Source organism: Talpa occidentalis, unplaced genomic scaffold, assembly GCF_014898055.3.
Source record: "Talpa occidentalis isolate TD23 unplaced genomic scaffold, MPIMG_talOcc4v2.1 talOcc4.10, whole genome shotgun sequence".
Classification (NCBI taxonomy): domain Eukaryota; kingdom Metazoa; phylum Chordata; class Mammalia; order Eulipotyphla; family Talpidae; genus Talpa; species Talpa occidentalis.
Genome location: NW_023600993.1, coordinates 32511107 through 32523256, shown reverse-complemented (window position 1 = coordinate 32523256; position 12150 = coordinate 32511107). Strand labels below are relative to the sequence as shown.

Sequence of the window (12150 nt, the reverse complement as noted above, 5' to 3'; positions counted from 1 at the left end):
TTGTATTTCCCTTCATCAACCTCATTTTACAGATGAGAAAGAGACACTATATTTCATAGAAGAGAAAGATGAAGAGACGGAGAGGAAAGAGTTCAAAGTCAGTAAAAGGTGACCCAGAATTGCATGCAGGACGATCTGATTTGCCAGGCGGTCACCACCATGCACCTCCGATGGAGAAGTGGCCGGGACGGGTCTAGCCCACAGAACGAAGCCGGGCCGGGTCTGGCCCACTGCCTAAGAGAGGCACAGGGAACAGGAAGGGTCAACCCAGACCAACCCAGACCAACCCACACCTCTGTACCCACTCCAGGCCGGAGTTTCCGCGCGGTAAAAATCTCCCTGCAGTTTTGGGTGGGCAGGCACCGCGAGCAGAGGGACTGTGGCAGGTTGAGGTGCAGGGCCTAGGGGGCGCCAATGAGTAGCTGCCACTTCACCCTATCAGCCACACGGGGATTTTTCTGTTTTTTGAGGAACAGAACTTAGGGTTCCGGTTGAAATCCTTACACTTGAAGTATAAAAAAAAAAATGACCACAAGAACTCTCTGCCCTTCCCCTCCGACATCCATTGTCTTAAATGCCCCACAATTTCTGGGGACACTTTCTGACCTCCCACCTTGCCCCACTGGCCTCTACCGGACCTCACCCCGGCCATCCCCTTCTGCAGAGCTCTCCAGGAAGAGGCACATGGGGCGGGGAGGGGAGCAGTCTTTAGAGTGAATCTTCAGGAACTGACCACTGCTGGGTGTTGGCCATTTGTGGGCCCCATCATACAAAAAGAAGAACTCTGTCCTTTCTAGTCATTCTAATAGACTGTGAACCCAGACACTTGGTTCCATCAACCCACAGGAAGCAGAGTATTTCCTGTTCAATCAAGACCTTGAATCTTATTTTCGTGAGGACTCTAAAAACTCCCGAAAAGTAGACTTCATGGACAAAATCCCTTGAAACTAGAGTAAGTAGTATTTGTCTCTTCTGTCTTGTCACTTAGTGTGGGGGACAATCTTGTTTGAAGACCTGCGTGTGGTCAGATAGGGCTAGTTTATCTCCTGTTTTACAACATTATTTGTATATCTGTCGGTTTCCACAAAAGCAGAGAATTCCTTGTGGATAGCAGAATACCTAAGTAATCACTGATGCATTGTTAAGGCAATTAAATTATATTAATACTGAGAATGGGTGGATTTATAAGACTGCTCAGAAACAAAATAGTTTTGTTGTGTTGCTAAAAAAGAGCTTTCTTGCTGGTGATAAGAAATCAGCTCAGTATTATGGGGCAAGAGGCATCTTTTTTTAAAGAAGTAATTAAATTACTTTTTATTGAGGTAATGTTGGTTTACACAAGAGGCACTTTCTGTTGAAAGCTATTCAAGAAGAAATTACTTGCCAAATTTTCCCATGTAAATGAAAGCCAAATTGGGTGTACGCAGAAACTGTAGTAAGAGGAAAATATGATTTAGAGAAAAACCTGCAGACTCCAGAATGATTTGGTACTGAACCAATTTCTTAAGAATAGAACCAAGGATCTTAAGAATAAAACCAGAACCACTGACTATCTTTGAAGGAGGTAAGATTTTACCCCCAGAAGGCAGGGAGATGACCTCTTGGCATGCATCCATCCAGCCAAAAGGAAGATCAGAATTTTATTCTGCAAATAGAGGGCTACTTGGAGGTATCTACTTCAGCTCTTCCTCCATGGGGTCTCAGAGTTAGAAGCCCCAGAACTTCCACCACCATGATGTGTGTCACTTGTTGGCCCTTTGGTCCTCACCCCAGATAGCAGGACAGCTATGGGTTCTTCAGACAGTGGGGTATTTGTGTGTTAGCAAATGTTTAATGAGTGAGTTGCCTGGAAAAAAGAAAAAAAGAACCTGCTTTCTAGTGTTTGGTGTAAATATTCCCACTGTATTGATTTTCAAGTCACCAGCACGCTGACTGTAGAGCTAGGAAGAAATACACACAACTGGTTCTAATGAACCCAGTTAAGCCAACGCCACACACACAACTCAGAGCCTTCACCAACTCCCAGACTAGAGGATGCTGTCCCTGGAAGTTTCCAGATACCAGGTTGCTGCTGAGCATGTTCAGGCTTGCAGCAGGGCTGGCAGATTGCAGGGCAGGCAGCTCATTGCTCTGGTTCTGTCTTCCAAGACCCTCTGCAGGCCAAGTCCCTTAAGGAGCAGCCTACCTGGACTTGTGGTGTGATGCCCATGCTGAGAAATTAGTGAATGGAGTTGGGGGGGCATAGGGTGATGTGGTGGTGACTCTGTTCAAATATTGTCTGATAATGCCCACTCAAACTGCCTCACCTTTGCCGAAATTCCCAGAAACTAAGTTCGTGGGATCAGTTTTGTGCCATGTGCTTCTAAATTGCATGTTGCTTCCACTGTAAACCTGTTGACCCTCTCAAAATGCCAACAACCTCAATGAGCTGTCAGCACTGGCAGTGACAGAGGCAGCAGAAATCAGAAGCTGCCAACACAGCTTGGTCAGTGACTGCCAGCTTGAGTTTCTCCAAAGCTCAATGGGCTGATTAGGCAGAGTAAGTCCAGAGATAGGGGGTAAGCCACAGGGATGGATTTGACAGAAAATGACAGACCCCCAGCCAGGGTGCCGATAACCTGCACCCCCTCTGCCACGTGCCTTAATTTCCAAGGGCCACATAGAAACGTGAGTTTTGTGAGCGGGAAACATTCATTAAGCATTGTAGGAGGCTCAGCACTAGACACCTGTTTCAAGATGGAAATTATGGTGTAGCTACCACCTACTTTACTGATGGCGTTTAGATTAAGTCAACTCAGATTGGTGGCAACAGACTGAAAATTTTCAATATGCACCTTACAAGGAAGAGACTGTTACTGTCCATCGTTGTCAAAAAGAATTTGTTTTCCAGATTAGCTGCAGACAAACCTAGTAGGAGGACTTGGGGGACAGCGCATACTGACCAAAATAGGATTGGCGCCTGGGACCTTCCTGGTGGTGGCAGGTCTCAGAGAAGAACCCCTCCAGGAAGGGGGTCCCCTAATATTTACTGAGGGTCCAAAAAGCGCTCCTTCACCCCACCGATCCCAGATTGTCCTTTCCTTGGCTGTCACAGAATACCTACAGCATCACCCAGATCTACATAAGGCATGTAAAAGCTGTGTGACATGGGCCAGCTGAGCGCACACTGGTGCCCTCAGAGCCAGCATCTGCAAAGGGACGAGGATGATCTTCTAGAATTTCACTGTGGCAGCACTATTGGTATTTATGTTGCTGGACATTCTTGACCCTGCCCATAAGTGACATTATAGGGCCTCCCCGGTGGCGCAGCTGGTTGAGCGCAGTGCTGTGAAGCTGTCCGCAGCCTCTGCAGCATGGGTTCGATTCCCGGCCAGCCAGGGAGATTCCCACATGGGGTGGCAGACCTCTCCTGTCACACCCGCTGCTCCCCTCAGCAGTGTATTTCGCTTGTCTGCCTGTTCTGCTCCCCACTCTATCTTTGGTGAATCCTCTCACCCTCCCATGCCTCTGGCCTGTACCCCAGCTCTTGTATAAAAAAATAAATAAATCTGGGGGTGAAAGAAGGGGGGTAATAAAAAAAAAGATTAACTAAGATAAAATAAATAAATAAATCTTTTTAAAAATTAAAAAAAAAATAAATGACATTCTACATAAAGACATCCCCCAGTATTTGTGACAATCCCCCCCAAATACCCATGTTTTCATGTACTGCTGGGTGCTGTGTCACTTTTGACTAAGAACAGTTCCCCCAAACATGAAGATCTCTTTGTAAGTTTTGACTCTTAGCTAGGACTGTTTTCCTGGTTCTTGTTCTCACTAGAGATGTGTCCTAACCACTCCAAACGTCTATGTCACTGCCTCTAAAATAGGGGGAAATAATGCACATCCCCAGGGTTGTTTAAGTCCAATGATGAGGCTGGGGGGAGCAGAGCAGCACTGGTTGTGAATAGTGGGGGAGATCTTCCCTCGTCTCCATTCCCCAGACTTTTCCTTTGCAACATTTTGCAGTCGTTGAATTAATGATTTGTGTCCTCATTTCTTTCTGCCTACATTCCCTGTTAGACTATAAGCTCCTGAAGGGCAGAGCTGCACCTGGGTCTCCTTTGCTCAGAGATGTGACCCAGGTCCCAGCACACTGTAAACATGCAGCAAACATTTTTCAGGTGATTGAAGACATATAATCACTGCCTTGTCTTTGTCCACAGCTCACTGCCTTTAACAGCAGAGTAAATATAGAAACCATTTTCCTTGAACTGTGGAAACGCCAGGATGGAAAATCCAACTATCTCAACAGACTATGACCAGACCACAGAATATGACTATGGGAACACCGCCCCCTGCCACAAGACAGAAGTGAGGGCCTTTGGGGCTCAGCTGCTGCCTCCCTTGTACTCCCTGGTATTTGTCATTGGCCTGGTTGGCAACATGCTGGTGGTCCTGGTCCTCATGCAATATAAGAGGCTCAAAAGCATGACCAGCATCTACCTCCTGAACCTGGCCATTTCTGACCTGCTCTCCCTCTTCACACTACCCTTCTGGATTGACTACAAGCTGAAAGATAACTGGGTTTTCGGGGATGCCATGTGTAAGTTCCTCTCAGGGCTTTATGACATAGGCTTGTACAGTGAGATCTTTTTCATCATCTTACTGACAGTTGACAGGTACCTGGCCATCGTCCATGCCGTATTTGCCCTGCGGGCTCGGACTGTCACCTTTGGTATCATCAGCAGCATCATCATCTGGGTCCTGGCCATCTTGGCTTCCATTCCAGACTTTTACTTTTCCAAGACCCAGTGGGAGTTAACTCATTACACCTGCAGTTCTTATTTCCATTATGAAAGCTCAAGTCAGTGGAAACAGTTCCAGGCTCTGAAACTGAACATCTTGGGCTTGGTTTTGCCTCTACTGGTCATGATCGTCTGCTACACAGGGATTATAAAAATTCTGCTCAAACGGCCCAACGAGAAGAAGGCCAAAGCTGTCCGGCTGATCGTTGTCATCATGATCATCTTCTTTCTCTTCTGGACACCCTACAATCTGACTGTGTTTGTTTCTGCTTTCCAAGATGTCTTTTTCACTGATGAGTGTGAGCAGAGCAAACAGCTGGACCTGGCCATGCAGGTGACAGAGATGATCGCCTACACCCACTGCTGCGTCAACCCAGTGATCTACGCCTTTGTTGGCGAGAGGTTCCGGAAGTACCTGCACCAGCTGTTCCACAGGTTCCTGGCCTCGCGCTTAGCTAAGTGGCTCCCTTTCCTCTCCACCGAGAGGCTGGAGCGGAGCAGCTCCATGTGCCCCTCCACAGGGGAGCACGAACTGTCTGCTGGGTTCTGACTATGGCCCCTGGAGGCTGAGCTAAGGCCCAGCAAGAGTGTCCAGTCTGTGAGTCTGACCGGAGAGAAGGCAGCTGGGGACTCCCGGCCAGATTCTGGCATCTGATGCAGCATGGAATTAGATACATGTGGGAATAAGGGAACTTGAAGGGGGTCTAGACTAAATCACTTCTGGGACTTGAGTTTTTTCCATGAACTTCTCGCTAGAGGAAAGGAGAGGATAAGTAAAACGGGACATTCCAATAGACTGGGACAAAGGCAACCAGTGAAGGGGTTGGCTCAAATAGCATTTCAGAGGTTTGAATGGGAACATTTGGGAACAAAGTTACTGCAGCAACCCCTACTTGTAGGGCCAGCCCCCATGAATGTGGACACAGTGATTTCCCTCTCTGACTCTGTCCGAGTCTGGAGCCAATCAGGAGGAGTTAGCAGTGAGCTCTACCTCCCCACCCCTCTGCAGGGTTTATGTTCTCAGAAACCCCAGGGAACACAGACTCAGGAGGAGAGAACTTGAGACCTAATGGAAAATAGGCGCCGGAGGCTGCTACGAAAGCTCTGAGAGAAAATTTGTAAATTCACTCGAATCAAACAATTCAGGCAGTGGGCTAGAAGACACAGACCCTCTATAATTTGTTGTACCTCTTGAAATAACTTCGAGGGAAGCAGCCATTATTTCCATTTACCATTCCTTTCTTTGTGAGTATTTTTCGCTCTCCTGTCCCTGTAAGTTGGGTGATGTGGCAGCAGTTTCTGATGGCTTTGTTGTAGAATTCACCAAGAAGCAAAAAGACAGGGTTAATTTTTACTCTTGGTTCTCTGTCTAAGGCTTCTGGTTTTGTGGGTCAAACCAACCAGTCAGCAGAAAAATGACCCGTTATGCAAGCTGACAGTGTTTGAGAGGGGAAGGAAGGAAAACACCCACCAGGAAGCTTGGGGACTGGACTCTGCTGATGTAGGAGGTTGAGGTGGCCCTTAACACAAGAAATTTATTCATTAGCACTTCTATTCTCACCAAGGACCTCTTGTGTCTCCTTTAAAAATCATTTTCCAACAGCAAAAACTATTTCTGAAAAAGTTTAAAAATGCAAACATCAAAATCATCCACATTCCCATAACCCCAAAACCAACCTTGTGTATTTTTTTAATGTATTTTCTTTTCGTTTTTTTCCTGTGCCTGTTCATGATGAGCTTCAACTGTATTCATTCCTCTGTTGTTGTTATCTTTACAGCATTTTGGTCAACAAATCATTTCAAACCATGTTTTTGGTGCCCGCACTGGTTTCGCAAGGCCAGGAGGCACCCTAGCTCACTCAGTGCTTGCACAAATCAATGAAAACCAGCCGTGATGACTGGGGACTGAACCCTCCCTCCGAGCCCTGAGCCCCAGGAGACACAGATACAGGAGAGGTGTCTGTTCTCGCAGAGCTGCTACCTGGGTGAGGTGGACAGGCACAGAGATGCCACAGAGCCCAGGCTGGATGGGCAGGGCTCCAGGGGCCCATGGTGCCAGGTCAGAAAAAGGGAGGAAGGACTTCATGGGTCAGAAAGCACCAGAGTGGGTGGGTGTCCCTTGTGATAACACAGTGATACCATCAGGCTGTCTTCTCTTTACGGACACCAGGAAGGAGCTCTAACTAAGCCCCTCAGGCAGGGAAGCATGCTGTCAGCTGGCCCTCTCTGCGTGAGGAAGTTGGCATGGTGAAAGCTTGGAAAATGGGAAGAGATGGTCACTCTGTACTGGGCATGTGCCTCCTCCACACAGAAATGTGCACAAACACGGACTCTGGGAGTCCAGGTGGAGACCCCGATTGCCCCTCATGAATCCGCCCGCCTTCTCTGGGGTGTGGAGATGGAACTAAGAAACTCTGTCGACTGCTTTGATGAAATAAAACGGACATCAAAAGCAATCCACAAGAATATCATAATGAAATATGTTTCACAACATCCTCCAAGTCCATTTTTGATACTACTCATTTTTCCCTCATTATAAAGGCAATGCATATTTGTTGCAGAAAACTGGAAACAGGTAAAGAACTCAAAGAAAAAGATGGAAGCATCGATAATTCCACTACACAACCTCTCTTAGCATATTGATATTTTAGTCTGTCTCCTCTGGCATACACTCGTATGTATGTACACACACACACACACACACACACACACACACACATTTAATAACAATACATTTTGCACCTCAGCGAAGTTCCACACATGTTAAGCTCTGAGTAAATGGTCACTAAGTTGGTTACTCTCTGAGCTTCCAGTTGCTTATCTATAAAGTGAGGCTAAGACTCACTTTCTATCACTGAGGATAAGCTAGTATCCACCGCTTGGCAGGGTCATCCTGAGGATTAAATGAAATAAAGCAAGGAAAGTGGGCCACCTTTTTCTAAATCTCAGGAAAGAGATCTAACTCCTGCCAGGCCCTCCTCAGTCACTCAGGACTCCTCCAGCTCCCTATTCCATCACTGCCCCTCCCAGATCCTATGTGAATGGCCTTATTCATATTTTACCTAAAATAAACAATTCACTGGAGATTTTTAAAAGTATATTAGGGTAGCAGAAGAAGGGTCAGTAAGCTTGTTGACAAATTACCAGAAAATATCTGACCTTAAGGATAAAAGGAAAAAAAGAAGCTTTAGGAAAATATTAAACAGTCTAATAATAAGATATAGCTAGAAAACCTGAAGGTGAAAAAGAAGGAATTGAGCCTTAACAAAGTATTTGAAGAAATAATATCTTAAGACATCCCAAGTTAGGGGAAAATCAACTTGAAAATCCAAAAGGCTTCATAAACCACAACGAGGGTAAACACAAATATTTTTCTATTTTATATATAGCACTTATGAGTTCTAGAATTTCCATTTGGTTCTTTTACATTGTTTGCATTTCTCCACTGAGATTTCATGGGCTTTGCTTAATATGATCATTTATCCCTTTATGTCCTAAATTATAACAGCTGATGTAAAGTCCTTAACTGCTAGTTCCAACTTCCCAGTCATCTTGTATTCTGTCTCTATTGAAAGTTTTTTTTTAAGTATAGGTCAATTTTTCTTGCTTTATCATGTCAATTATTAACATGCCTTTATATAAAAATACTATAAAAATACTGTTACTGAAAAGTAAATACTTCTGGGACCTCCCCTGGTGGCGCAGGTGATTGAGCGCCACACTGTGAAGCTGTCTGCAGCCTCTGCAGTGCAGGTTCGATCCCTGCCAGCTGGGGAGAGTCCCACATGGCGAGCAGACCTCTGCTGTTTCGCCTGCTTCTCCCCTCAGCAGTGTGTTTCGTCAGTCTGCCTGTTCTGTTCCCTGCTCTGTCTGGTGAATCCTCTCACCCTCCCGCGCATCTGGCATGTACCCCAGTTCTTGTATAAATAAATAGATAAATCTTTAAAAATAAATAAATACTTCTTTTGCCTGTTACAATTGTTAAGAGATTTTATTTAATGTCATAAGTGCAAATACCCAAAGCAGATAAGAATATGGTAAAATAGTAACTGTCACATTTTTTTTTTTTTCTTGGTGGGACCCTCACCGGTGGCCGGGGATCGAACTGGAGCTGCAGAGGCTGCGGGCAGCCTCGCAACCCAGCGCTCCCAGGAGAGGTCCATGTCACTTTTTTTTTAATTTAAATTTTATTTTTATATTCCCCATACAATTACAACCCCTTATTTTGACCCCAATCCCACCTTTCCCTGCCCTCCACGCGCCCATAGAGTGTCTTTGGTTCATAGTTGTTTGTTGATTTTGATATTTTCTTTCTTATAGTTATTCTTTTTCCTGGTCCCTTATTTAAGTTTTCTAGATTCCTGCTATGAGTGAGACCATCTGGTATTTTTATTTTCCTTTCTGGCTTATTTCGCTGAGCATGATCCCTTCCAGCTCCATCCATGTTGCTGCAAATTGCATGTGTTTATCTTTTTTGAATGCTGAGTAATATTCCATGGTGTATATGTACCACATCTTCTTGATCCAGTCATCTATTTTTGGGCATTTGGGCTGTTTCCAAAGCTTAGCTATTGTAAATAGTGCTGCTATAAACATAGGGGTGCAGGTGCTCTTTGGAATTGATGCTTCTGTGTCCTTTGGGTAAATATCTAGGAGTGGAATTGCTGGATCATATGGAAGCTCTATGTTTAGTAGGTCCAGAAATCTCCACACAGCTCTCCATAGTGGTTGGACCAGTTTGCACTCCCACCACAGTGCAGGAGAGTTCCTTTTTCTCCACAACTTCGCCAACATTTGTTGTTGCTAGTTTTTTTAATACCATGTCACATATTTTTGATGGGACTTTATTAGTATAATATTAGTGAAAAACAATTTGGCAATAGATATCAAGATTGTTTAAACTGTTCATGTGGTGATACTGTTTCTGGGAACCAAGTCTAGGGAAATATTTACAGATAGCTGTAAGTGGAATAGTTAGAAAGTTGAACAAATGGAGAAGGTTTAAATAAATATTGGTAGATGTGGTATATAACACAGACATGAATGATTTTAAAAGAATTTCATTGACATTTGAATGTGTTCATAATATTAATGTTGAATATAAAAGAAAAATGTAAAATTCTCCATATTTTATAATTTATAAGCAAAATCCAAAGACAGGAAGAGACTATACTTCATAGATGTATGGAATTATGTGTGTATCAGTGAGAGTTTGTCAGAGAAATGATATACAACCACAGTTCCCAAACTGTGTGCTGAGGCATCCCAAGGAGCACTATGAATTCACAGGGGTGTCATGGAATATTTCCAATTCTCACCTGACATTTCTTGGACACCCTGGGTCAGGACTTTAATGTCTCTCTGAGCCTCTTTTCATATTTACAGAAAAGGATAGTTAAGTCAAAGGCAGCTATAAAGACTTGGAATAAAGGTCTTGTCCTGTGGTTGTGATAATTGCTCATAATCCTTTTGTCCCCATGCTACTGTGCCCACCAGTTAAGGGAGTTACCATGTCCCTCTCCCCTTTTAATACTGGCTGGATTGAGCAGCCAGGTAAAGCCATGTAACAGGCAAGTGGGCTAGAGGAGGAGCTCTTGCTTCTGTGCCCCAACTTACACTTTGGTACTGCTGGGAAGGAGCGATAGAAAGAGACACATGGAGGACAGACATGTAGAGACGCTTGGAGAGACATGTGGGTGAGAGAGGTGTGGGGAGCTGACAGTGGCAGCCAATATCTTGCTGTGGTATCTGCTTTTGTCTCAGATTTCTGGGACCTGCTTCAGAACCCCTTTCCTTTGGCTCCCTGCCAGAAGGTGCCTTAGACTTGAGGCAAGTTTCAGGAACCCCACTTCTTTATTTTTTTTAATTAATTTTTAATTTTTAAACAATATTTGCTTCCCCAAACCCCCAGTAACCCACTTCTGATGAACTCTGTTTGACTGGGCTTTTGCCCATGAGGGGATGGGTAATTTGGCGTGTTTTATTGGGAAACTATTAGTAATATCCTTTCTTCTCTTCCCTCTCTATGCACACTAATTCTATCAAAGTTCTTTCACACTAAGAGTTTGCTTTACCTTTGTGCACATGCTTGGACAGACCCCTTTAGAGCAGGCAATTTTGGGGATCCCTGGGCATCCCTAGATTACATGCTAACACACTCTCCCTGAACCTCTCATTGCTTACTCTTCCCCAATTCTATCTCTCCCTTCCCAAAACAATGCAGATAAAGCTGCAGAGGTACAGAAATGGGTATTTGCTGAAACTGGCCACCTGAGGCTTGTCCCCCTAGTTTTATTTGCATTTCTTACAAGGTTGTCCTTGAAAGTCTGGATTAGAACATTTTCTTTGAAACTGTCACACTCCACTGATTTCCTTTTATTACATTATTGCCCAATACACTTTCAGGAAGCTGACACTCTTGACAGCATACTATCAAGACCACTTTTTGGTCTTGCAGTATTTGCTTAATTCTATACTTGATTTCTGACAGGGAGGGAAGAAAAGAAGTGGCTCGCTCAGTCACTCACATAATTTAAATTATAAATATGTGTCTTTGCAAAATTGCAGAAGTATGAACAGCTGTGTGCTTGTCCTGTTCAGTCGAAACTTGATTTTCTTTGTCTTTACCAGGAAGCAAGGGTGGGAGTTGTACTGAAAGTAACTGTGACAATGGCTGACAATGGCAGCCATTATCTTGATGTGGTATCTGCTCTTGCCCCAGCTTTCTGGTACCTGCTTCAGAATCCCTTTCCTTTGGCTCCCTGCCAGAAGGTGCCTTAGACTTGAGGCAAGCTTTCGGGAACGCCACTTCTTTTTTTTAATTAATTTTTAATTTTTAAACAATATTTTTTACAATATTTTTTAACAAAATATTGTTTAATTTTTAAACAATATTTGCTTCCCCCACCCCCAGGAACCCCGTCATGAAAGTGATCACAGAAAGGCTGCCCGGGTTTGTCCACAGCTGTGCTTATTGTGAAGGAGCTCCAGGAACTCCCCACAGGGCCAGCACTTATTTATAGCAGTAAATACTGTCTATTGCTTCTTCCTGCTTTCTGGGCACCTTTTGCATATTGAGGGTAAGAAGGGGATCAAACAAGTAGCAAACAGACAAACAAAAAATCCCCGAGGAATTGGTTAGATTCAAAAATGTTCTGCAACCAACTTGTAGCAGTTTACTAGAACCAATTGTGCAAAATCTTTCCAACTCCCGGATATTATGCATCACTGGTAGCTTGATATTGGGCTTGGTCAGAGCATTTACACCAGGGAAACTGGCAAATGCTACAAATCAGGGCTGTGTTTAATTTTGTTTTGAGAGAAAATTGTTAAACTCTTACCAGGGTCCCACTATTTATAGTAT

General features: G+C 44.3%; 1 protein-coding gene across 1 annotated transcript; it reads left to right on the top strand.

Annotated features, from left to right (window-relative positions):
- The first annotated feature begins 703 nt into the window (after positions 1 to 703).
- Positions 704 to 8751, top strand: CCR1 (C-C motif chemokine receptor 1). The gene is made up of 2 exons (XM_037520249.2): positions 704 to 952; positions 4206 to 8751. The coding sequence occupies exon 2, from the start codon at positions 4270 to 4272 to the stop codon at positions 5335 to 5337; it is 1068 nt and encodes a 355-aa protein (XP_037376146.1). The 5' UTR covers positions 704 to 952; positions 4206 to 4269; the 3' UTR covers positions 5338 to 8751.
- Positions 8752 to 12150: the final 3399 nt, after the last annotated feature.

Coding starts and splice junctions, on each gene's coding strand:
- CCR1 (XM_037520249.2), top strand. CDS start 4,270: ATGGAAAATCCAACTATCTCAACAGACTATGACCAGACCACAGAATAT.